At 41.3% G+C, this 25,660-nt stretch overlaps 1 protein-coding gene across 7 annotated transcripts in view; it reads right to left on the bottom strand.

Annotated features, from left to right (window-relative positions):
• SH3D19 (SH3 domain containing 19) overlaps positions 1-25,660 on the bottom strand; it is a 170,428-nt gene that overhangs the window by 17,158 nt on the left and 127,610 nt on the right. For 6 of the 7 annotated variants that reach the window (XM_045078328.1, XM_045078327.1, XM_045078329.1 and 3 more), the window contains 6 exons: positions 17,587-17,694; positions 12,791-12,903; positions 6,415-6,476; positions 4,763-5,027; positions 2,429-2,497; positions 2,118-2,258 (listed from right to left, as the gene is read on the bottom strand). In XM_045078328.1, the coding sequence (XP_044934263.1) occupies positions 2,118-2,258; positions 2,429-2,497; positions 4,763-5,027; positions 6,415-6,476; positions 12,791-12,903; positions 17,587-17,694 (758 nt within the window). The remainder of the gene's footprint in view (positions 1-2,117; positions 2,259-2,428; positions 2,498-4,762; positions 5,028-6,414; positions 6,477-12,790; positions 12,904-17,586; positions 17,695-25,660) is intronic. The other variant, XM_045078330.1, reaches the window with a different exon arrangement.

Here is a 25,660-nt window from a genome sequence, read left to right as displayed (position 1 = left end):
CGCCCAGTTCTTTTAAGTTTTTAAACATCTCTGAGATATCATTCATGGATCATAAAATTCACCCCTTTAAAGTGTACATAGTTTGAAAATTCACAGAACCGTGCAACTCTCACCAAAGTGAGAATTTAGACCATTTTTAGTTCTAAGTTTAGACCATTTTTACCACTCCCCAAAGAAACCCTCTCCCGGTTAGCAGTCACTCCCCCTGCACCGTCCCCGTGGCCCTTAGGCAACCACTGGTTTACTGTCTGGATTTACCTCTTGTGGACTTTTTATAAAAATGGAATCATACAATACATCAATTCTAAAGAAACCTCTGTGGTGTTATCACAACTATTTTCCACATTTATTTATTTATTTATTTAGAGATTTCATTTATTTTTTTGACAGACAGAGATCACAAGTAGGCAGAGAGGCAGGCAGAGAGAGAAGAAGGGAAGCAGGCTCCCTGCTGAGCAGAGAGCCCGATGCGGGGCTCAATCCCAGGACCCTGAGATCATGACCTGAGCCGAAGGCAGAGGATTTAACCACTGAGCCACCCAGGCGCCCCTATTTCCCACATTTAAAAAAATGAAGGTAGAAGTTAAGAACGGCCTGGTGACGTACAGTGAACTGAAACCATGATCTGAGACATTCAACCTCAACTGATAATGTTCACTATTTTCTGTTTATTAAGGTACGGGAGAGTAGAACTCAGCTGTAGAAATCTTTACCTTAAAACTAGGCTTACAAATAGGTAAATTTTATTTTTCTGAAAAATGTAATGCTAAGCCATGAATCCAGAGTCTACAGGAGGCTTCATTGTGGCATCACGAGTAGTTGGCCAAAGGAGGCCGGGTGTCTTCAATTCTATGGTTCAAGGGGAAGGAGGTAACGTTTAAAGTGGAAAAAGCTGGGGTTCCTGGGTAGCTCAGTTGGGTGAGGGTCCTGGGGTCCTGGGACAGAACCCTACATCGGGGTCCCTGTTCAGCAGGCAGCCTGCTTTTCCCTCCCCCGCAACCCGCTCCTGCTCTCTCTTGCTATCTTCCTCTCTCTCTTAAATAAATATTTTAAAAAATAAAGTGGAAAAAACTTTGGACTGTTCTAAAAGAATAACTTCTAATTTTTTTTAGCTTTTGTTTTTTTTATCGAGGAAAGCTTTTTGGCAGTACAAGTCCCACTATTACCCATCGGTGCGTTCTGAGAGAGGAAGGACAGCTGGGACAGATGGATAATGCTGTATCAAAACAAAGGGAAAATGAGCAACAGGGGAACTCTAGCTATGCGGACTAAACTTAGAATTTCAGTATCCTAGCGGTGACTCGTTTCATACATATCTTCTCTGCTCTCCGAAATATCATCTCTTACGTTTCTTAGCAAACTTCAAAAGACAAACTGCCTTCTGGGAAGAAAGAATTGGACTAGATTTTGAAAAAGCAGGACAAATGGCCAATCAAATAAACCCCCTTGTGTTAAGTGATAGGCGGCTATTATTTTTCATGTGTGCCACGTTAACTACCAGATAGTGAAAACTTAACAGGGTAACTTAAGAAGCTCTTTTACAAACAGACCTCTGTAAATCATTCGGTGCTACTTTTCTGGCGAAACAAATGACCTTCAACATGCACCGCATTCTCCCAGGCTCCGCAAATTTGTTAGGCCTACCCTGTGACTTGAGGTTGTTGGATTACATTTCATTTCATTATTCTGAGCTACGATGAGAGAAATGAGGCTTGCTCTAAGCTTCAATCTTACAGGGAAGTGCTTCTTAAAAATAATTACCCATTCTGGTAGAAAACTAATCTCTGGCACTTTGGTAAACATGTTTACATTATTTCAAAAATAAATAGCTCTCACAGTTGAAAATTAATGACGGAGTGGCCTCCTTGCTCTAAGTCATCATGAGATGAAGAAGGCTAAACACATGGTAGTCATTCTCTGTAGCAAAGTGATTAGCATGGCAGAGGCAAGTCTTTTAGAAGTAATTTATTCTTAAAATGAAATAAAATGCTACCGTCATTTTTAACTCTGGTTAAGATAAACGTGCTAATAAAAACCTGAGGATGAGATATAATTAATAGTTCTATGAAATGTGCTGCCATGTGTGATACGAGGGCCGTACAGCATTAATTCCTTACATTTGGTCTGCTTCTAAGATGTTCATCAAGTGGAGTGATAATCTTTATCTGAGACAGGTGAACTCTGCCAGTATCTTCTCCCTTTTGGCATTCCAAGTAATTATTTTCTGCCTGCTTCAGCATCACAAGTACGTCCCCACGCTGTAAGGCACAATACCACACTCTGCAGCAATTATTATTTAATAAAACATTATTACTTTTTTCACATTTTAATCTTCAGAGCCTAAAGCATTTAATAACGTGTAAAGCAGTAACAGAGGCCAGTGATTTTTTTTTTTTAATCAGTCAGTAAAGAAAGAGCTCTACTTTACCTTACAGGAGAGTTCTCCAGGGTTTTGGGAGACAATGTCTTCATTGGCAATTCCATGAGGCACAGACAGCTTAAACACAAACCCACAAAAGTATTATTCGCCATCAAATGACCTACTCATAAGCTGCTGATAACATGGGAGATTTCACATGTGTGCAGACGTGCGCGGACAGTGCAACGTCTCCAGCAGCTCAGCTGTTTGGGTTCCTCAGTGCAACGTCTCCAGCAGCTCAGCTGTTTGGGTTCCTCAGGCTCTAGATCTGGTGGGGCCTGCCACTCTCATGGATCCCTCAACAGTCCCTGGGGAGGTGTAGTTGAGCCCACAGGACGGTGGCTTAACGTGGCCCCAAGTTGCCTTTAACAACCACAACCTGCAAGTTCCACTGTGCAAGACAAGGCCCACCATGTCTCCTGGGCATATGGATCAATGCTCAGCACCCGACCTCAAGCTCTGTCAGGACAGGGTTCTCAGTGGTTGTCTTCTAAACGCTGACAGGGGGCTGGAGTGTCCTCTGTAGTGCTTGACTGACTGATTCCATCTGCCTTGCATCTCGTTTTCTTTTAATCTCTTTGACACCAAGTGTCTACATAAACCTAGTTCACTGCCTGACCCCAGTCACTTCCTGGTCTACCCCACTGCTTTTCTATCTGCAGCCCCCTCTGGCCAGAGGACTCTGTTCCCAGCCTTTGGTAAATTCAGGCCCGTGAGTGCAGATCAGAGGGCCTGTAAAATATAAAAGGCATACCCAGGAAATGTGAGCACACAAGCTCACTTCCAACAAGGATAAAGGAGGTTGCCTGGGCCCTTGGATCACTCAGGAGCAAAGACTCAAGAGTGCAAGAACGTGTGACCCTGTAAGGCTGGGTTGGGTGGTGCTGATTCCCAGGATCTCTGTGAAGAGTCCCAGGCTCCTGAAGTAACCAGATTCCTGATTAGCAGTTTAATGAAAAGGTTGCCATGGTAAAAATGAGAGATTTAAAGAATCATTTCACAATGAGATACTTTATTACCACTTTAAATTTATTAACTTGAGACATCTAAATGTTTTATACAGTTATGCTAAGAACCATAAGCAAAATGCGGTTCTTCCTAAATGAGACTCTGAACATGGAATGGCCAAAACAAGTAGACTTTACAGTTAGTAACACTACTGTTGTAGTATGGTTTAATGACTACGAGCACGGGCTCCGAGCCAGCTGACCTATGTTCAAATCTTGGCTCTACCATTAACTGGCTTTGTGATCCTGAACAAATTCCTTAACCTTCCTGTGTCTTATTTTCCTCATTGGTACAACAGAGATCATTATAGTATTTACTTCACAGGGTTGGGTGATGAATAAATGAGTAATTTAAAAGGCATAAAGCGTTTCAACAGTATCTGGCTCATAAAAAGTACTTAATACATCAACCACTGTTTATTATTTTAAGTCAAAGAACATCTCTGGGTTTTAGCCATTAAAATTTCCTCAGTTTAAATGAAAATGAAAATGAATATACTACATCTTTCTTACCTATTTCTTATCTGTCTATACCCTTCCCTCAGGGGGACTAAAAAATCCTAAATGGCTTAAGGTAGAAACAGATTCTGGCATAATGATGGAAATGTAGAACATGGACTTATTAATTAGTATCCTTGTTAAAAACCATTGTCCTATAATTGTTTAAAAAGTGCGAACAGTTCTGTTCCCCTTCTTTTTATTTGCTTTGCATTTTATCAGGCTAACCTGACCAAAGTAGAGACAGCACATCAGCTCTGTTTTCAAGTGTGGGGAATGGACTGGACAAATGTTTAAAGTCACACGGAAAAAAACCTTCAAAGAGAATAGAACTAATACCTCAACGATCTCAGTTATCGATTAAAAACTTCTAACCAGTGACTGTTAAAGGGGCCATGATAATTAGGTTTAGAAAAGGGAAAAGTGAGGAAGAATGCACCCATCCTAAAGAGGAATTCCCTTCTATTGTAATCTAAATTTTAGTCTGTGGGCAAGGTAGCTGTAAGACACAAACTGTATCAAGTTATGAACTACAACATCTGTCAGAGCTACTCCCATCAGTATAACACACTGGGTCAGGTTTTTCAGTTTGTTTGGTCAAGCCAGACAGCAGGTTACAATCTCTGTCTGCCCTACTTCCTCTTCCTGCATTTCTTCTAATAAGGAAACCCCGCTGGAAAGACCTCGGTTTCACTCTGGCCTACTTATCTCAAGCCTTCTTGGCACTCAAAGGGCAATTCCACATTTGTCTCATCATCTTTTTCTAAGGAATAATGGGTCTTTTATGTACTTCAGGACAAATCTCTTGACCAGAAACATTTTTAAAAGCTACATTTACCATGTATTTCCTGTAGAGAGGGTGTCCTGGTTTGGGGCGAGGGGGCAGCACCGGATCTTGAGTTCTAAATACTTGACTCTTGGCTTTTGAGAGTCCAGATGCCAAGTTACTTTGCTTTTTCTGAAGATCCATGTCAGAAGAAGACCGATTAAAAGGCAGTTTTTTACTGGATGCTCTGCTTGCAGAAAGTTTGGGGGGAGGTGGTCTCTCAGGGGCTCCCCTGTGAGGAGGTTGTCGAGCTGGTATCGCTTTTCCATTTACAGGTCTGAAATTCAAGTTGGTAGCTCTAAGTCCGTGCTTGATAAATATTAGGGTCCTGGTTGACTCTTTCTTATTACACACACACACACACACACACACACACACACTTGTATTTGCTGGTGTAATATAATTTGCTAAAACATGCAGGGTATGCTATTTTTAAGCAAATGACTGCTGCATTAAACATTATATTATTAGAGGAAATGCCATGGTGCTCCAGCTTCCTCTTATCTTGCACTAGAGATTCATTAGTTTCAGACAAACAAGGCTTTACTATCATGAGCTCTCTAAGGCCCCATTTACTCTGAAACACACCATGATGACTTCAGAAGACTAAGCACTTTCTACCAAAGTCTCAGATGAGAGCTAATAATAAGGTATCAGGTGTATCTATGGGGTCTTAGACGTAATTACAAAAGGAACATCAAACTCCAATATTCATGTTACAGGAATTATTATTAAAACCCCAATTTAGATTAATATAAAGCAAGCTAGTTCTGCAAATGGGGTTGGACAACTATTATTTTGAAAGCCTTCCCTTAACTCCTATGATAAAAATAATTTCCAACATAGTAACATCTTCCATTCCATCTTAGCTTTTTGTTCAAAGAGCCCTGGAACTCAGGAGGGCAGGGAACCCCTGAGCTCACAAAGTCTGTCTCCTTTTGGAGATAGTTCCCAAATCCAGGCTAGTTCTCACAGCAGGAAGCTTGTGTGTGTGTGTGTGTGTGTGTGTGTACGTACACATTCCAAAAGTGGAGGTGCTTTAGGTTCAGAAAGCAGTTTTGTTTATTTAATTGAGGAAAAGAAATAAAGATCCATGTCTGTGTTCTAGGAGTTGTGGGATTGTGTGAAAAGAAAGAAGGAGCAGAGATTCCTACAACCTGCCGTGGGAAGCAGACCAGAGGTTGGTTATTGCTCTGGGTGAGTTTGTGAGTTCAATGCATCTCTAAAAGATCTAAGACCAACGACTCTCAGTTTCGTTTTGTTTTGAGAACTTATTTATTTATCAGAGACAGATGGAGAGGGAGAGAACATGAAGGGGGCAGTGGGAGAAGCAGACTCCCTGCTGAGTGAGAGCACAATGCGGGGATCGATCCCAGGACCCCAAGATCATGACCCGAGCTGAAGGCAGACACTTAACTGACTAAGCCACCCAGGTGCCCCAACACTCAGTTTTGGTAACAGAAAAGAGAGTCTAGTCTTTGAATCATTAGTTTTTCTCTAATTTACCTTTTTAAAAAAAGTTTATTTATTTTTTTAATAATCTCTGTACCCAACGTGGGGCTTGAACTCACGACCCTGAGATCAAAAGTCACATGCTCTTCTGAATGACCCAGCCAGGCAGCCCTTTAATTTACTTTTTACAAGTTTTCCCACACTTTACTTACCTTGGTGGCAACCTTGGGGGTCCCCGCACAGAGCCTCCTGTTTGACCCGTGTGGTCAGATTCCTACAATTATCAGAGAATTCTTTTAAGTTAAGGTAAATCTGAAACAGGAGCTTGTCGAGAGGAATTATGGACAACTTGTTGACTAGATCTCTAAGTGAAAATGTAGCTGTTATAGACAGTAGCTTAAGAGTTTATGGTCTTAAGCAATATTAACTCATTACTTGTTCCTAAGTTTTCAAGTCCTAATATAAGTGAAAACAGAGAGGAGACCAGCAGGTGGACCACAGTGCAACCGAGTGGACAACGTGGTTATGCATGGAGCAGACCCACCACGTATGAAAGATGTTGCTGAAATCCTATATAGCAGCAATTTAAGCAGAAACTGGGGAATTAAAAAAAAATATGGCCTCTATTTATCCCATGATAACACATAAAGTATGCACTACTCCTCGGTTTAAACATATAGTAAGTGAGGTGGCAGTTAGTTTGTTTTGCTTTGAACAGGCAGATCTCACATCGCTGGATGGTTTATACTTTATGTGGTGGCTTTTCAATTGGGAGAAGGAGAACACAGAAGAAGCTTAAGGGATGGCCTGAAAGCAAAGTATGTGAAGCGGAATAGAAAAGGCCCAAGAAAGAAGAGAGGGTAAAAGGGGATACCTGGAAAAAGAAAAGAGAGGTGGAGCAGGAATGTACATGCCTAAGAGCAGAGGGGAAGAACTGGAAGCGTGGAGAACAACAGGGAGATTTCTTTAGGCTAAAGGAATCAAACCGTGTTGTTTCAACAGGTTCTTCAAACATGGTGTAGCCCAAGGACGGGGACATGAATACAATACAAAGGGAAAATGCTAGTCCTTTAAAATTACACTGCCCCCCCACCTTTTTTTAAAGGGAGATTGAACTGTTGCTTGGGGTTCTTTGGGCTAATTTAGACTGTTTTCCTCCTTCTCACCTGATAAATGAGTTAAAATTCACTTCCACAGTGTTTTAATTTGAACTGAATATTAACTTTTCCTTAAATACCAAATGATTAATTGCCAATAACTGCGATCATTTACGTATGTTTCAAAATCCCATTTTTAAAAACAAATTAAGCTTGCCCTTAAAACCTGGTTTCACTAATGAGTTCAGTTAATGTAGTGAGGCGAGTCACCAGCGCATAAACCCTGCAATATTCCAGTCTAATCCATGCTTTATAAATACACGGCTGCCCATTTCCCCCCACTGACGAATACTGCTATGACTCTGAAAAACTCACTCACATCTTTGGCCCTCTTTAAGATTAACAAACGAACAAACAGAAAAACCATCTAGTAGACAGGCAGGAACTCTTGTTTTTTTAAAATTACAGTTGTTAGGTAACTTAACAATTAAGGGCAAATTAAACAAATACATTCGGAGAAATCTGACGAAGTTATAGGGGATGTACTTTAGTAACGACCCGCCACAGAATCCTAATCTTGTGTCAAATACGAGCTGCGATTTTCTCTCAGTGGTGTTCTGTTTATGGAGGATCCTAAGTATCTTTTGAGTTTCTCAAGTTTTCTAACTGAGGAAATTTTAACTCAGGAGAAAAAAAACGGGGAGGGGACGGAGCGCCCCCACGGGCCAGGAACGGCTGGCACGCGGTGCAGGCACTGCTGTGTCCCGCATCCGCAGTGAGTACTGAGAAGAGGGGAGGGGACTGTCCTCCTGTTCGCTCGAGTCCAGCTTTGCGCCCGGTTCCGCCAACAGTCTCTGGAAGATGACTGATTAGCGATTCCCTCCTTTCCAATATTCCGCCCCTAACTGGAGCCTCTCTGCATCTGCTTTTTTGTAGTTTTTCTTTAGCTCTGACATCTCTGCACTTTGGCTTTTGATGTGTCTGGACAGGCGTTTTAGTGCCTGGAGACGTTGGTTTTTCCGCTTGTACTGTTCCTGCGGATGCCATCTTTTTGTTCATCGGCTTTGAAACGGCTTCTTACTTTCTAACATCAAAATAATCCCGCTGTTTTTTGCAGAACTTCAAAAGACCAGGGGGTAGTCTTGTCTGTCGGAACTACTGAGCAGCCTCCACGGATGCTCCTTCTGTTCTTTCTCCAGGAAGTGGGGCCACTTCTTCGCTCCGGAAGGCCGCGGCCAGCGTGTGCGCCAGCGTGTGCGCCAGCGTGTGCGCCAGCGTGTGCGCCAGCGTGTGCGCCAGCGTGTGCGCCAGCGTGTGCGCCAGCGTGTGCGCCAGCGTGTGCGCCAGCGTGTGCGCCAGCGTGTGCGCCAGCGTGTGCGCCAGCGTGTGCGCCAGCGTGTGCGCCAGCGTGTGCGCCAGCGTGTGCGCCAGCGTGTGCGCGGCCGCCCGGATTCCTCAACCACGCCAGGGGGCGCCTCCTACCTCCTCCTGCACCGGCTGCAGCTTGCCTGAGGAGTTCCTGCGGCGTTCCTGCGGCGAGCACGGGGCACACAGAAGCACCCGTTCTCGCTCCGGGGGCTCCGCATGGTCCTTACCCTTGAGTCGAGTGTGACATTCTGTAACGGTTCTCTTGTCCTAAGATGGGAAGTTCCCTGGCTCTCAAGGCAGGAGAAACGGAGCGTTTTCGTCTTGCGCCTCGTCAGAAGACCAGGCCTATCCCCACCGGTAATTACACGGGTCAAATAATCTCTCCAGGTATCCTCCCCGATATCTGAAGGCTTTTTGGTCTCTGGTCTACTATTCATTCAGTAATTCTAATTTTCAAACAGAAGGAATTTCTCAGGCATAGATTGGACTTCCTGGCCTTGGAATTCTGTGTGTGTGACTTGAGCCGGCTCCTGTCCCTTGCGGTCTGTTTCTTGTCTCTTCCTGCTCCAGACCCAGTGCGTCTCTCAAGGTACGGACTGATTAGAACACCGCAGCGGCTTAACCCACTGAGCCACCTCGGGTCATGATCTCAGGGTCCTGGGATCGAGTCCCGCATCGGCCTCTCTGCTCAGCAGGGAGCCTGCTTCTCTCTCTCTCTGCCTGCCTCTCTGCCTGCTTGTGATCTCTATCTGTCAAATAAATAAAATCTTTAAAAAAAAAAAAAAAACTTTAAAAAAAAAAAAAAAAAAAAGAACACGGCACGGAATGCTTGGCCTTCCTTCGTCAGCAGTGCAGGACAGGATTTTCCTGTTCACGTGAGGTACCATTGTGATTACAGGACCTCTCCAGATGGTCTAGTTTATTCTAACTTCCTCCTCTTGTTTTTCTAGAATGTGGGAGTTGCTTCGTGGTCCGCTTAACACCCAATGTAATAATACCTAATACTTTAATAGAGCTTTACGGTTTACAGAAGCCCATTACACGACTTCCTGAATGAGGTATATGCCTGCTCATCCTCCTCTCACTCTCCTTTACAACCCTTTAGAGCAGAAGCCAGTAACCTTCTTAAGTAAATTTTCCTCCATGGAAATTTGGGATTCTCTCCTATTCAACAGTATTATAGGGACCCTATCCTCCCCTTTTGGGCTTTCTTGGCCCAGTTTTAATAAAAATTTATAACCAAATACTTTGAAAATGCAAATGATCACTAAATTTTAGTTCAGCCTACAGGAAAATCTCATTAACTTGATATTGGCTAATTCAATTTAATGTCTCCTTCAAAGAAATATCTTTTCACTAGATGATTAGATGGGTTTGCATGTCTAATAAGCATAGTTAATGCACAGAATAAAACTACTATGAAATTTTAATTGAAAATTTGGTTCAAAGGCATTAAGAATTTGTTCCTTAAAATTTTTTTAAATTTTGTTTTTTAATTTTTATTTTCTTATTGAATAATTAATATATAACATTGTATTAGTTTCTGGTGTACAACAGAATGATTTAATATTTATATACATTAAATAATGGGCACTACAGTAAGTCTAGTTACCTACTTACTCTGTCACCCATATGAAGTCATTACAGTATGTCTTCTTTGGAGAAGTATCTGCTCATGTTTTCTGCCCATTTTTTGACTTAATTTTTTTTGGGTGTTGGGTTTCAGAAATTCTTTATAGATCTTGGATACCAGCCCTTTGTCTGTACTGTCATTTGGAAATATCTTCTCCCATTCTGTGGGTTGCCTCTTTGTTTTGTTGACTGTTTCCTTTGCTATGCAGAAGCTTTTTATCTCAATGAAGTCCCCAAAATCCCTTTCGCTTTTGTTTCCCTTGCCCTTGGAGAGTGTCTTCAAAGAAGTTGCTGTGGCCAGGGTCAAAGAGGCTGCTGCCTTGAGGATTTTGATAGATTCCTGCCTCACTCTGAGGTCGTTCATCCATTTAGAGTTTATCTTTGTGCATGGTGTAAGAGAATGGTCGAGTTTCATTCTTCTGCATGTGGCTGTCCAATTTTTCCAGCACCATTTATTGAAGAGACTGTCTTTTTTTCTCACTGAATATTTTTCCTACTTTGTTGAAGGTTAGTAGCCCATAGAGTTGCAGGTCCATATCTGGGCTCTCTACTCTGTTCCCCAAAGTTCTTTGACTATTACTGACCGTATTCCCTATACTGCATACTACACCCCCATATCTTTATTTATTTTAAAAGCATAAGATTGTACCTCTTAATCTTCTTCACCTATTTCATCTATCCTACCCCCCCGGACCCTTCCACTTCCCCTCTGGCAACCTCAGTTTGTTTTCTGTATCTATGAGTCTGTTTCTATTTTGTTGTTTGTGTTGCTTTTTAGATCCCACATATAAATAAGTCATACGGTACTTGTCTTTCTCGGCCTGACTTACTTAACTTAGCTTAATACCCTCTAGGTTCATCCATGTTGTCACAAATGGCAAGATTTCATCTTTTTTTGTGGCTGAGTGATATTTCATTGTACATAGACAGCACATCTTCTTTACCCATTCATCTATTGATGGACACTTAGGCTGCTCCCACATCTTTTTTTTTCTTTTTTATTTACTTGACAGAGAGATACACAATGAGAGAGAGAATACAAACAGGAGGAGTGGGAAAGGAGAGGCAGACTTCCCGCCGAGCAGGGAGCCCCATGCGGAACTCGACCCCCAGACCCTGGAATCATGACCTGAGCTGAAAGCAAGCACTTATTAACAACTGAGCCACCCAGGAGCCCTGCTGCTTCCATATCTTGGCTACTGTAAATAATGCTGTGATGAACATAGAGGTACACATGTATTTTTGAATTACTGTCTTCATTTTTTTTTTCTTTAGGTAACTATCTAGAAGTGAAATTGCTGGATCATATGGTAGTTCTGTTCCTAATTTTCTGAGGAACTTCTACACTGTTTTTCACAGTGGCTGCACAAATTTACATGCCCACCAACAGTGCAAGAGGGTTACCTTTTCCCCACATCCTTGCCAATACTCGTTAACAAACCTTTAAAGATAATCTAGCATATGGGAATTAGAAACAGTATGGGGAAAAGGTATTGAGATTGAAAAAAAAATGTATATATATATATATATTTAATACTTGTTAACTACCATTGTTTCACAAGTACATGGTAAAGTACTATTTTTTATTTAAAAAATTAAATAATTCCCCATACCTTTTTTATTTAAAATAATTCCCCATACTATTTTTTATTTAAAAAATTAAATAATTCCCCATACCTTAAATTTCTTATGGTAATTATCTTAAAATTACGTCACTAGTTGGACATTTTAAATAAAACTGATGACTAAGTCTAATTCCACAAATATTAAAGGTTTTCAGAGATGTCAATAACTTCCTCATTATTAGTGCCATTTAAAAGACAATATAGGGGTGCCTGGGTGGCTCAGTGGGTTAAGCCGCTGCCTTCGGCTCAGGTCATGGATCTCAGGGTCCTGGGATCGAGTCCCACATCGGGCTCTCTGCTCAGCAGGGAGCCTGCTTCCCTCTTTCTCTCTCTCTCTCTCTCTCTCTGCCAGCCTCTCTACCTACTTGTGATCTCTCTCTGTCAAATAAATAAATAAAATCTTTAAAAAAAATAAAAATAAAATAAAAGACAATATAGGACAGCATAGGACAAATTATTTTATGATGAAATACAATGAACTGGCCTAATTCTTTTGTTCTACAAGAATTTTAAAAATATTGAACAACAGGGGTGCCTGGATGGCTCAGTGGATTAAAGCCTCTGCTTTCCCCTTGGGTCATGATCCCAGGGTCCTGGGATCGAGCCCCGCTTCGGGCTCTCTGTTCAGCGGGGAGCCTGCCTCCCCTGCTTCTCTGCCTCCCTCTCTGCCTACTTGTGATCTCTCTGTCAAATAAATAAATAAAGTCTTCAAAAAAATATTGAATATCACATTAAATAAGTACTGGGGCTCAGAACTGGTTTGCAATAGAAGTCTTTATGTGACCAACAGTAAAATAATTCAGATATCATAATTTAAAATTAGTAGCTTCGTCTTTGATCTAAGACAATTTATAAGGACAACTTACCAAGTTTCTAATTCTGTCAACAGTACTGAGCTTTCCAGACACTGTACTGCAAGTATTTCCAATAGGTTTTTCAATAGGGAGAGGAGGTGGACTTTGTGGATCCTCATGTAAACCTGGAAAAATAACAGTAATTCATCAGTAATTTCTGGCCTTTGAGGATTCTGAAAGATGAAATGATTGCAGCTTGTTTCCTCAGGAAAAAAACCATCTTAAGAGAGCCACACAAAGAATGGACAGCGAAGTAAATGAGAAGGTGCTAGGAAGCCTCAGAAGACTGATGGGTTAGGAGACATCAGGCAGTTTTACTGACTGTTGTACAGAGTAAAAATAATACCAAATAAATAGTAGCAGTAGCAGCCCGCATTTTTGAGAACCCTCAGTGCGCCAGGCACTAAGTTAAGGCCTTTTGTTCATATACATTTCTCCAACTGATATCTATGTGCTCTATGTGCACAGTTCTCTGGCTAGTCGTCACATGTGGTGATGTAAACTTACATCTTAAACAAAATTAAAAATTCAGTTCCTTGGCTGAACTAGCTACCTTCACTCAGTGGCCAAGCGCTCACAGCCACATCTGGCTAGCGGTTACTATCATGGACAGCACCGTCCTGGAACATTTCCATCTTTGCAGGAAGTCCTACTGGACAGCACTGCGCTACATAACAACTTACCTATTCTATAGATGAAGAAAGCAAAGCTGAGAAGACAATAAATAAGCCATTCAATGTCTTAATGCTAGTAATTGTCAGATCCAGGGTTTTGAACCCTAAAGCCTGTGCTACTGTAATATGGCATGTTGCTTCCTAATAAGTTGTGTAATCCAGATATCCCCCTCCCCCAAATAATTAAATGTTTTCTAATTCATTAGCTCCAGATTAGTAGACTTAATTGCCTTCATTTTAACAAACAATATCTTTGCATCCAAACCATATCCTTAAGTCAGTGATAGCATAGGCCCTTAACATTATTCTAAAAAGAAGAAAAAGATCAGATTTAATTAGTGACAGCTAATTAAAATCTGTATGCAAAAACACTTGGAGAGCGGATGACTTAACATACTAAAGGAGGCTAAAGTCACCATTCACACAAATTTAGACACTTAAAGGAGATGGGATTTTTTTTCCTTCTTTCAAATGAACACTCTCTACTCTCATTTCACATGAAACACCTATAAACAAGAGGATGATCTGTCAGGTTCCTATTTTATCTACAGGCAGGAAAACACTCTCTAAAGGAGGAAAATACCCAGGCCAGCTACTAGGAAACAACGAAAGAGAGACAGACAAGCATTCCCAGCGAGAAGCAGGTCTGCTCTGGAAATGAAGACACCAGCAACATTTCAACTCAGCTGCCATCTTGAAGACTCTCACTCTGGTACAGTTTTCTTATTCTTATAAAGAAACGATAAATCACACAGGATACTGTATTGCTCTGATGAACCATTAAGGGTACAAAGTCGTAATAACATGAAAGTAGAGAGGAGATACCTTACTGGCAGGATGGGACATAGGGATTATCAGGCATGGGTGTGTGGGCTAAGTGGAGAATTCCATTTTCAAGTCATGTGGTCAGAGGAGGTCTCAATGAGAAAAGTGGCATTTGAACAAGACCCGGAGGAGTGGTGAAGGAGGGAGCCATGCACCTATCTGGGAAAAGGACATCCTAGTCAGAAGAAACAAACCTCAAGGGGAAAGATCTGACAGGCTCAAAGAAGACCAAGAAGTCTTGCACCACAAAGCTTTCCTTTCTTCATTTGACCATTCCAAGTTCTTCCAACACCGAGGAAATTTTTTTTTCCTCCACAGCACATATGAATTGCTTAATAACTAAAATAATACAGTCCTGGGGAACTGGTTTTTAATAGAAATAATGCTCTAGAAACTGGCATGTCCGTTCTCTCATCTACGGCAGTTAGAATCCAACTTTCGAAGAGTTCCTGGAACTTTGTCAGAATAATAAATAAAGGTGCTTTCTCAATACATCCACTACAGGATTCTAGGACTATGAATCCAATTTGTAAATATGCAGACAAGAATGAATGTAGCAGGCCTGGGACTGCTTATTCATAGAAAGGCCTGCTTCCAGGGCGGGTCCTTGCTGGCATCTGGGAATTTGGGAGTTGGGGAATTCCCACCAGCCCCAGAACTGATAAAATGAAAAAATATGGTTGATGCCGAATACCTGCTTTTCTTCTCAGAATCTAGAATTTTACAATGTGCCCAAATTCCCAGAGGTGCCTACGTGATCAACCCCTAATAAAAAACCCTGGGTATTCAGTGTCTAATGAGCTTCCTCAGCTGACAACATTTCACCTGTGTTGTCACAACTGGATCCTGGGGGAGTTAAGCAGAGCCTTTGTGATTCCCCTGGGAGACAACACCTAGAAGCCCGTGCCAGGTTTCCTCCAGACTCTGCCCAATGCACCGTTTCCTGTTGCTGATTTTGTTTTGTATACTTTTGCTGTAATAAATCACAGCTGTGAACATAATGCTAAGTCCTGCCAGTCCTCCTAGGGATTGTCAAACCCGGGGTTTTGGGGGACCCTGGTGCAACAGGAGAATAAATTTAATAAATGTAAAAACTGTATTACTTAAAACCTACATGAGCGTCAGGCAATATTTATGCTCACTGTATTTCACTGGGCCTGTTAAAATCCAGAATACATTTTGACAAGGTAACAGCAAACAGACAAACAACCCATTGAACTATCATCTGGGAGACTTACATACAGCCCACTGGTTTGCGGGCTATCTAATGCTGTCAAAAGAAATATACCACCAGTTCTTTAACCTACCACATAACCTCCTAAGAAGCAAGAACCCACCAGAATTTGGTACCCTTGACTTTTTCTCCTCTGCATTCTTCATAGTCACTGTTTAATCTTCTATGTGGCTTAGAGCCATCAATTAATAAAAAAACACTCAAAAGACCAAAACCAGTATGATCCTTCTGGGTAGTTTTTTTACAGAAAAACCAAACCCCTGAACTAAAGGGGTTTCATGGCATTCTAGGGTATGCCTGGAGAATAGGCTGGGGATGTTACAGACCGGTGAAGGACGGGGACACTTGATCTGCTACCAAGAGCAACAGAGTGGCAGGATCTCCTACTGACTAGAGGCAAGGATGCATCTGGACCATGCAAAGGCACTGAATGAAATGAAATGAGAGCAGACGCTCCTGGCAAAAACTGCGTGATCGCCTCGAGCAATGCCAGGAACCGCTTTGGAAATCAGTGCACAAGCACATGCGCACACATGTACACACACCTTTACACACAACTTTTAACCATCTCCAGGGTCTAAAATAAGTGCGCCTGGCCTTCTTGGCCTCTCTTACAATAATTTCCTTGCAGTCCTTATAAAAGCTCACAGGAAATATCATTTATTGTACCATTAAAAAAAATCAAGGCAAATAATATCAAAATGGAAAGTTACACTGATTTTTAAAAATGTTAGACATTATTATGTCTTCATAATTCTTGGTTACTGCTCTTCATATAATTCATACATACTTAGACTATGGTATCCAGGCAGACACACACAACGTTATTTGCTATCACTTTCAATCAGAACTGACATGTGAACAACGTGAGGTTAGAGGTGCTGATACCCTGGTGCAGCCAAAAATCCATAAGTATCATCATCTTTTTTTTTTTAAAGATACTATTTATTTGACAGAGCCCAAGTTGGGGAAGGGCAGAGAGAGAGGGAGAAGCTGACTACCTGTTGAGCAAGGAGCCTGATGTGGGGTCCAATCTCAGGACCCTGGGATCACAACCTGAGCCAAAGGCGGACACTTAACCGACTGAGCCAACCAGGCAACCCCAACATGTAACTTCTGATTCTCCCAAAACTTAACTATTAACAGCCTACTGATACCATAAATAGCCAATGAACACAGATTTTGTATGTTATATACATGACATACTGTATTGTTACAACACTAAGCTAGAGAAAAGAAAATGTTATTAAGAAAACCATAAAGAGGGGTGCTTGAGCGGCTCAGTTGGTTGAGTGTCTGCCTTCGGCTCGGGTCATGATCTCAGGGCCCTGGGATTGAGCCCCACATCGGGCTCTCTGCTCAGCAGGAAGCCTGTTTCTCCCTCTCCCTCTGCCACTAGCAACCCCCAGTTGAGCTTGCTCTCTCTCTCAAATAAATAAAATCGTATTTTTTTTTAAATTTTTTTTTAAAGATTTTATTTATTTATTTGACAGAGAGAGATCACAACTAGGCAGAGAGGCAGGCAGAGAGAGAGAGGAGGAAGCAGGCTCCCCGCTGAGCAGAGAGCTCGATGCGGGACTCAATCCCAGGACCCTGAGATCATGACCTGAGCCGAAGGCAGTGGCTTAACCCACTGAGCCACCAAGGCGCCCTCAAATAAATAAAATCTTTAAAAAGAAAAATAAGAAACCATAAAGAAAATACCTTTATAGTACTGTACTATAAAAAGTCTGCATGTAAGTGGATGCACACAGTTCATACCTGTGTTGTTCAAGGGTCAACTGTACTTTCCCACCACCTTTACCCAAGGCACTAATAAGACACTACAATTTTTCTGAGTTTCAGTTTCCTTCTACTCTCTGCCTCAAAACCACGGTATAGATAAATGAAATCCATATTTACTGTACCAACTGTCAAAAGAACTGTGAAAAAAGAACTTGTTTTCAAATATCCTTTGACTGTAAATAATAGCAAATGGCCAATCCCACATAATTTCAAAAGCAGACATTGACAAATTAGTATTATATTTCTCCCAGGCTCTGAGAAGCAAAGAAAGAAGGCCGGTTAGTGCTTACATTTTCCTGGTTTGGCTGGAATTCGAATCACAGTGGGCTTCCTGGTGGGTGCTGGTTGAACTGCTCGTTCCTTTGTTGGTTCTGTTTTTATGGGGAGCTGAAAGGGATCTAATGAAAAACACAGTTTATTTTGCATGTTTTAGTTAACACCGACTCAAAACAAAAAATCTCATTCATAATTAAAGAGTCATATTTTCATGCCCCAGGGAAAACTATTCATGGATAAACAGAATCTCAGTTTGCAGAGACAAAAACAAAGTCGGAGCTCATGAAAGGAAATAAGTTGGTGCTCTGTAAATAATTCATTGGCTTTTCTTCCTCTCTGATGAGAGATATCCAGGACAATCTTGAATTATGTAGAAGCTATCTTCCACGGGAGTACAATCATTTCATTAAGTGTCGCCTGAAAATGAGGGGCAATTGAAAGAGGAGCCAATTGCCCCCCTGCTGGGAGGCCTCCTAGATCCCCCAGGCAAGAGGTCTCTTCTCCCCCACACTGCTGCGCCTGGACTGGAAAACTGATGCACAGGGCTCACCAAGGGCCCTCATCCTGCCCAGCACCGTGCCTGGCACAGGGCAGGTACCCAGCGGAGGAGCGCCAGTCGTTCAGTCAAACCACACTTCAGTCAACGTGAAAATGGAAAGTGTTTTATCCTGGAGATAAAATCAGACATCTTCCTTCAAATATTTAATTTGGGGGCAAGGACACCGGGCTGGGCACTTCTCCATTTAACGGATTCACTTAAAATTGACAATACATGTTCAAAGAAAGTATTTTAAACAAAGACATAATTACCAAACTTTTTTTTTTTTTTTAGCTGAAAGAAATAGTCTTTTTTTTTCTTTAATGTAAATATTCTTTTCAGTACTTTGGGGAAATGACCATACAATTTCTTAAAGATGAAAAAATCTAAAAATACTAGATCAGCAAAAATAAAATAAATGCTGTATAATGGATACTCTGTGCAGCACACAGACTCTCCTGAGCTGCCTCTGCCTTTAATTCTACAAGAGGCTGTAATTCTGCACCTGTCCTACACTCTTCACTATAGGGAGATACTCCCTGTAAAAACAACATACACCATAGCTCCTGTGATGAACAGCGTTCATATTCTGCCGATTATGAGCTCTAGTTCCAGAAGCACCTTCTGCTGACCAGCTATTTTCAGGACACATGAAGAGCTGGGCCAAGGATAAGGAGGCCGTCCAGCCCTCCGTTACCTGACCTTCCCTTTGCCCCTCAGCTCGCAGGCAACCCTACCATTATCCATGCCACCAAAGGCATCATCGCTCACTCACCAGCCACTTGCTCCCATGTGTATGTCTACCACATGCCAGGAACAGTGATAGGTGGGGAGATACTGTGGTAAAGTACAATCCCATTTTATTATCTCCCACCTAGGAATGGCCCTCAAGTGGCGTGCCAGGTAGAACAATTACTACTAGGCTACTGAGAAAAATAATATATTAGATGACCCTTTCATGGAAACATATTAGCTCACAAGTGAGGAAAGTCTTGTCTAAGTTCAAGAAACCAATTGGGGATTATCAAAACAATATCAAACTTGAAAAAAAAAAAGTTGTAATAATACAACTTTCTTCTACTGTAAACTACGAGCTCACAAAACAAAGTTCCTTCTAGATTGAACCACATTTTTAAATTCGGTATTTTCTTGTACCATTTTTTACTTCAAAATTAGTATTTATTATAAAAATGGGAAACATTAAGAAATCTATGAGGCAAGGTCTCCTGTAATCCCATCTCTCCGGTAATAATGAAACTTTGGTGATCTGCCTACAGATTTTTTTACTATATTACATGTATTATTATGTGGGTATTTTGATAAACAAAAACCCCAGGATTTTATACCTTGCCTTGTAATCTGCTTTTTTGCTTTTTTTCACTCGAAAGTGACTGGATGTCTGCTACAAAGCAAATGCTGTTCTGTGTTGCTGGGAATACTTCAGTGAACAAAGCAAAGAAACCTGCTCTCGGCACTTACATTCCAGTAGGGAGATGGCAGTAATAAACAGTAAATACAATAGTAAGTAGTTTATGTGGTATTCCACGTGAGAAGTACTACTGAAAAAGGAAAACATAGGGCATGGTGAGAGATTCCAGGTGTGGGCAGACTGAAAGCAGGATGCAGCGTAAAACAAGAGTGCAAAGGTGGGGGGGGTGGTTCTCTACTACTGTCTCTCCAACAACTAGATTTCACATATTCTAATAGTTCTTCCAACTTGGATTATATGCACCAGTGTCTGGGAAACAGCAGTGCCAGCAGGTAAAAAAGGGGTATGCTCATTTGTATTAAAGCCCATTATTGCAAATATTATCTGAATGTGAACTCTCTAAAGCGTTCATCCATTCTGAGTGATTCTAGCTGAAGTGAAAGATTTTGAAGTGCCTTTGTAATCCTGATATGCATTTTATTCAAACACAGAAACATAGTATCTTTCATTTGTGTTCATCTTTCCTTCCTATTCATCTTTCCCTACTATTGCCCTTGTTCTGCCTCCTTGACCCTTATTGGATCCCACTGACTTCCAAGGACCCACCTTCCTTTTCCCAGCTGTGGAAGACACTTGACTGTTCAGAGACTTGACTGTCCTCCCTCCCCCCAGTCTTGGTTGTCACATCCCATTGTGTTAGGAGTCTGTTTTTCTGTTGGGAAAAGGACCAAAAACTCAAGGAAAGGATTAAGGCTGGTGACTCTTCACTGTGTCCTACCTTTCAAGTGGCATTTCTGCTTTAATAGTTGTTTCTGATACCTATAATTTTTTGGTTATTAGTTGAGGGTTTTTTTGGAGGGGTGGTATGGAGGGGGATGAGAATCTTGAGCATGGGATGACTTCAATTATTTCCCAGCTCATAGTATATTCTGAGCCAGAATACCACCTACACTCTCTCACATTCTAGGGGGACGGCATGCATAAGGTGGCGCAGGGAAAGGAGAAAGGACACCCATCAATGCCTTGAGGGGCCAGGCACAGGGGCATCCAAATTATGCTTGCTGTTGCCCTCAAGACACCTGCTCCAAATCCTGCACACTGTTCATAACTCACCCCTATTACATGGAAGGGTCCAGTTACTTTTTTTTTTTAAACCTAAAGGATTTACATTGAAGTAGTATAGATAAAATTTATATAACAAACTATTCCAAGTGTCCTAGTTACCTACCCACTCTTTCTCTTTCTTGGTCTTTATTTTTAATATCCTTAGCTACTCTTTCATAATTGGTACTCAGATCATGTAAAATTATTCTACTACATGTCTCTGGAAAAAAAAAATTCTTCGTACAGTGAAGCAAGGAAGTCTTCGGGTTCTAGTACAGCGGGCTGTTTGGCAGGAGTGGGTCTGTTTAATGACCTGCCCCAGCTGTGCTCAGTGAGTCAGTGAGCTCAGCATCTGCCTCTCTGTCTGCATGCTGTCCAGGCTATAATCCAGACGAGGTGTGCGGATTAGTGGGGAGGGCACAGAGCATCACTTCAATAAGGGGGAGGAAAACTGGAGGCCTGTTTTCCATCTTGATGATGGTGTGCAAATCTCTTTAGTTAAACAGTATGCAGTCTACTTTTTATGTCTATTCATGAGCAGGGTATTTTTTCTAACAGAAACGAAAGTGGGCAACATATAAAGCAAAGGTGGCATCTCATGTTTGGGAACTCCAGGCGTTGCCAAGTGGGAAACTGGATCGCTGGTACAATGAAAATGTTTCAAGTTCATAACCTCTGACCCAGCAGTCTCACTCCTTGGAAATTTATCCTTCAGAAATAAGAGCCGTAGTAGGAGAGGCAATATTTATGAATGTTTACTACAGCATTATCTGTAGAGGAAAAAGAAATCCAAAAAATCAGAAGCAATGTCCGTGGATAGGGGAAATGTTGACTCAATCGCAATATACTCACACTAAGAAATATTAGGCAGGTATAAGGAAACAAGGAATTAGATTTAGACCGACTGGACTGAGAAGTCCATAAATCTCACTGTTATATAAACAAACAAACAAGGGTATAGTATGATGAAAATGTTTGTAAAAAGTAGGAAAAAGTACATATATGTATGTTTGTAAGTTTTGGTTTGAAATGTCCAAAGGCACAGAAGACCATATACAAACAACATTGAGGATATGGACAGACTAGAGATAAAAATTTTTTTCTTTTAGTAAATGTTTGTATCATTTCACCTGTTACAGCAAATATGTGTTACTTTGTAACTGAAAAAATCCAGTAAAATAAATTCAACCACAAGAAAAAAGTTACAAGATGAAGCTGAAATAACTCCTCTGCCAAACAAACCAAAAATCACTTAAAAATAAGGGGGAAAAAGAGAAAATTCTAGTCCTTTTAGTTGCTTTTTAAAGACAATAATGGGGGGCGCCTGGGTGGCTCAGTGGGCTAAAGCCTCTGCTTTCAGCTCGGGTCATGATCCCGGGGTCCTGGGATCGAGCCCCACATTGGGCTCTCTGCTCAGCAGGGAGCCTGCTTCCTCCTCTCTCTCTGCCTCTCTGCCTACTTGTGATCTCTGTCAAGTAAATAAATTTAAAAATCTTAAAAAAATAAATAAATAAAGGCAATAATGGGCATAAAATTTTCCATAAGGTAATTAGAAAAATTAAAGCTATATGGAAAATTAAAACTCTTTTTTTGAGTCTATGTAATAGGATTTAATGCACATGTTTTTGAATGTCTTATTTACACATACGTAGTTCAAAATAATAGGCTTTCATTTATAATCTTAATAACAGCAATTTAGAAAAATCATATACTATTATTTTTAACATTTCTACTCATCCTACGACTGAGGGTCAGTGCGGGAAGCAGCTATCTCTCTGCGGCAAAGATGACAAGCGCTAACTCCCCCGGGTTTTCTTTTTCTTTTCTTTTCTTTTCTTTTTTTTTAAAAGATTTTATTTATTTGACAGACAGAGATCACAAGTAGGCAGAGAGGCAGGCAGAGAGAGAGGAAGGGAAGCAGGCTACCTGCTGAGCAGAGAATCTGATGCGGGACTCGATCCCAGGACCCTGAGACCATGACCTGAGCCAAAGGCAGAGGCTTAACCCACTGAGCCACCCAGGGGCCCCTCCCCCAGGTTTTCATCCTAATTCTGCTTATGGTTAGCTATTGGAAAACCAGGTTCCCCATCCTCTCCTGCCAACCCAGTTCCCTCATAAAGAAAATCTTTGTTACCAGCTTTTTATATATTTTTCCAAAGATACTACATATCTATATGTGTGTGTGTTAACACAAACAGTAGCTAAAATGCCACGAATATTAACTATACCTTGCATTTTTCACCTAACGATATCTTGGGCATTGGAACACAGCAGGAAGTAATAGGTGGTGTGCCTCCTTTTTAATTAGCACACAATCCTTCATTGCATGGGCGTACCAGTCCACTGGAGGTTATCGCAATATTCTGTGGAAGTGCTTCATTTGGGGTCCAAGAATGGGCCCTTGAAGGTCTGGAAATTGCGCATACGTGAGCTAAGGGCTATTTTCAAGAGAGAAAAAAGAGTCCCAGGATAATCAGATTCTCAGAGTTCTGTGATTCCCAGGAGGGGTTAAGAACCACAGTGCCACGACTGGACCACAGAGTTTGCTCCGGCTTCTAAAGAGAAAACACAGAGCATCTCAAAAAACAAAAACAAAAACAAAACAAAACAAACAAACAAAAAACCACAAACAAAACAAAACAAAATCCAAAGCGCTTGCCTATCTAAAACTAAGGAATGTCCATGGCATTTTTCTCTACTTTTATTTGCAGTAGTTACTCTGCCCTCCTTCCAGCGTCTCGCACCAAACCAATTATTCCACACCTGCTGCCAAACAAGCCGGCTGCTTTTACACTTCTATCCGCATGGTCTTCATTACTGGGCTGAGAAAAACACTGATGGTAATGTAGTTTTCTGCCCATTACCTGTCTCTCATAATATGCTTGTCATCATAATTAGTTTCACCATCCTTGGCTTGCTTTTCTGTCATTTCTTTCCCTTGAGTTCTGTTAATAGCAGAAATTGGCTGCTAAACTATTATTCTGGTCTGTGTAATGGGGCTGACAGCAGAGGCATTCTGCCTTTTTTTTTTGACAACTGGGTATGATTTGTAAAGGTGTGAAGAGGAATTGCTAATACTTCTCAGCTCCATTACATTAACCTGGAAGGCATTCTACCCAAGGAATGAATCCAATATTAAATTGCTTGTTTTATGAGTTTTCCCTTAATAATTTTTCTAATCTTTACCATGTTTTCATGGGCTTCAGTATTTTCTGATCTCTATTTCCTGAGATTAATACAGCAACTTCATTTTATGAAAACCAGCTCATTAGATTTTCTTTATTTTTGAGGGAAGGAAAAGGAGGAAAGACGTATATGTGAGTTCCTCTCCTTTCTTTCGCATTCCTATCTCAGTTTCTGGCTAATGCCAGGATGATTAAGTAAGGTTTCACAAGGAGACCGTGATTCCTTATTTAGAAAGACAATGCTACTGATACACCATCAAAAAGTCACGGAGCCCCAGATCGATAAACGAACAGAAACTTCTCTACATGCTGAGGAATTCAGGGTGATTCCAAAGGCCTCTGGAGGACATTAAGTGGGAGAGCAACAAGGTCCAGGGTATACTCTAGAAAAATCCCTTGGGTAGCCATAACATGGAGGATGATGGGTTTGAAGCAAAAGCAGGGGCTCAAAGTAGGAGGCCTCTGTAGTAATCTGGCATAAAGACCCAAAGTGGGGCAGTACAGGCAGATGAAAATGAGAGGGCTCAAGAACTACTTCGAAGGTTAAACCAGCAGGAGTTGCTATCTAATTGGATGTGAAGGGCAAGAAGTAACAATGATTACTACTTAATAAGCACTTGCCACGTTTCAGACAATGGGACATGGCTTTCCTGCACAATCACATTTAATCCTCGCACTGCCTCCAAGAGGAGTATTATTACCATGTTTTATAGATGAGGAAATCAAGGCACAGTAGGGTTAAGTAAATAGCCCAAAGTCACACAGCAATTAAGTGGCAGATTCTGGCCTGACCCCAAGTCCAAACAAACAGCGTGACACATAGGAAGACTCGAAGATGATCTCTAGGCTTCTCCAAGGAAGGCTGGGGACATGATGGGGGACATGATGGCATTATTAAGTGAGTACAGAAAATAGGAAAAGGAGCAGGTTTAGAAAGATGATGAGGTAAGCATTCAGTGACTCCACAGTCAAGAGCAATGGTTCGAGTCAGGTAGGGCAAGCAAATTACATACTTCGCTAAGAGACTGCCTACATAATTAAATATTGTGCAACGAGGTGGTAGAAATCAAGGGACAGAAAAGGCTGAGTATGAGGCATGAGACTATATTCATGTTGAATGTATACTGTTGACCTTCTTTTGAAAGATGACTGTGATTATCCATTTGATGACAGGGAATAAAGTCTCAGCGGTTATTAATCAAGTTGCCATCCCCACAGAATCTAGCAGTTTCTACTAAAGGTGGTATTTCTTCGGCTTGTGCTGATTCCACCGCTTAACAACTTGCTGTTGTTGGTTTTACCATCCCTATCCCACCGTGAACCTTGTAACACCAAAAAGGTTTAAATAAGAAAATGATGTAACAAAGTCTTGAAGTGTTACCTGGGTTAAGGATTCATACCATGTTGGTTAGCAATGTCATATAATGAAAAATACACTAGACCTAGAATAAAAAGATGGGAGTTTGAATCATGCCTTGGAAGCTGCTAATGTTATGACACTCGGCAAGCTACCCACTGATTTCTCTCAGTCTCATTTTCTTCTTCTGCAAACTGAGGCCAACAATACCAATACCTTGCAGAGGTATTGACCAACAATACCAATACCTTGTAGGTCTGGGTACCTAGCGAAATGTTTGGAACACTGCAGAAGCTCAGTACATTCTAATGTCTTTCCTCCTACCTCTTATAGACAAGAGGCATGCTGTAGCCACACTAACATGTTGTATGCATAATACATATTTAATAAATATGTTTGTTATCATTGAAAATACACCTGTGCTGTACAGAATTTGGTTTTGAATCACAGAGCTTATCCCATTTTGATGCATGTT

This window comes from Mustela putorius, unplaced genomic scaffold (assembly GCF_011764305.1).
Source record: "Mustela putorius furo isolate JIRA1106 unplaced genomic scaffold, ASM1176430v1.1 tig00000242_pilon_pilon_pilon, whole genome shotgun sequence".
In the NCBI taxonomy this organism is placed as follows: domain Eukaryota; kingdom Metazoa; phylum Chordata; class Mammalia; order Carnivora; family Mustelidae; genus Mustela; species Mustela putorius.
This window is presented reverse-complemented; position numbering and strand designations above follow the sequence as displayed.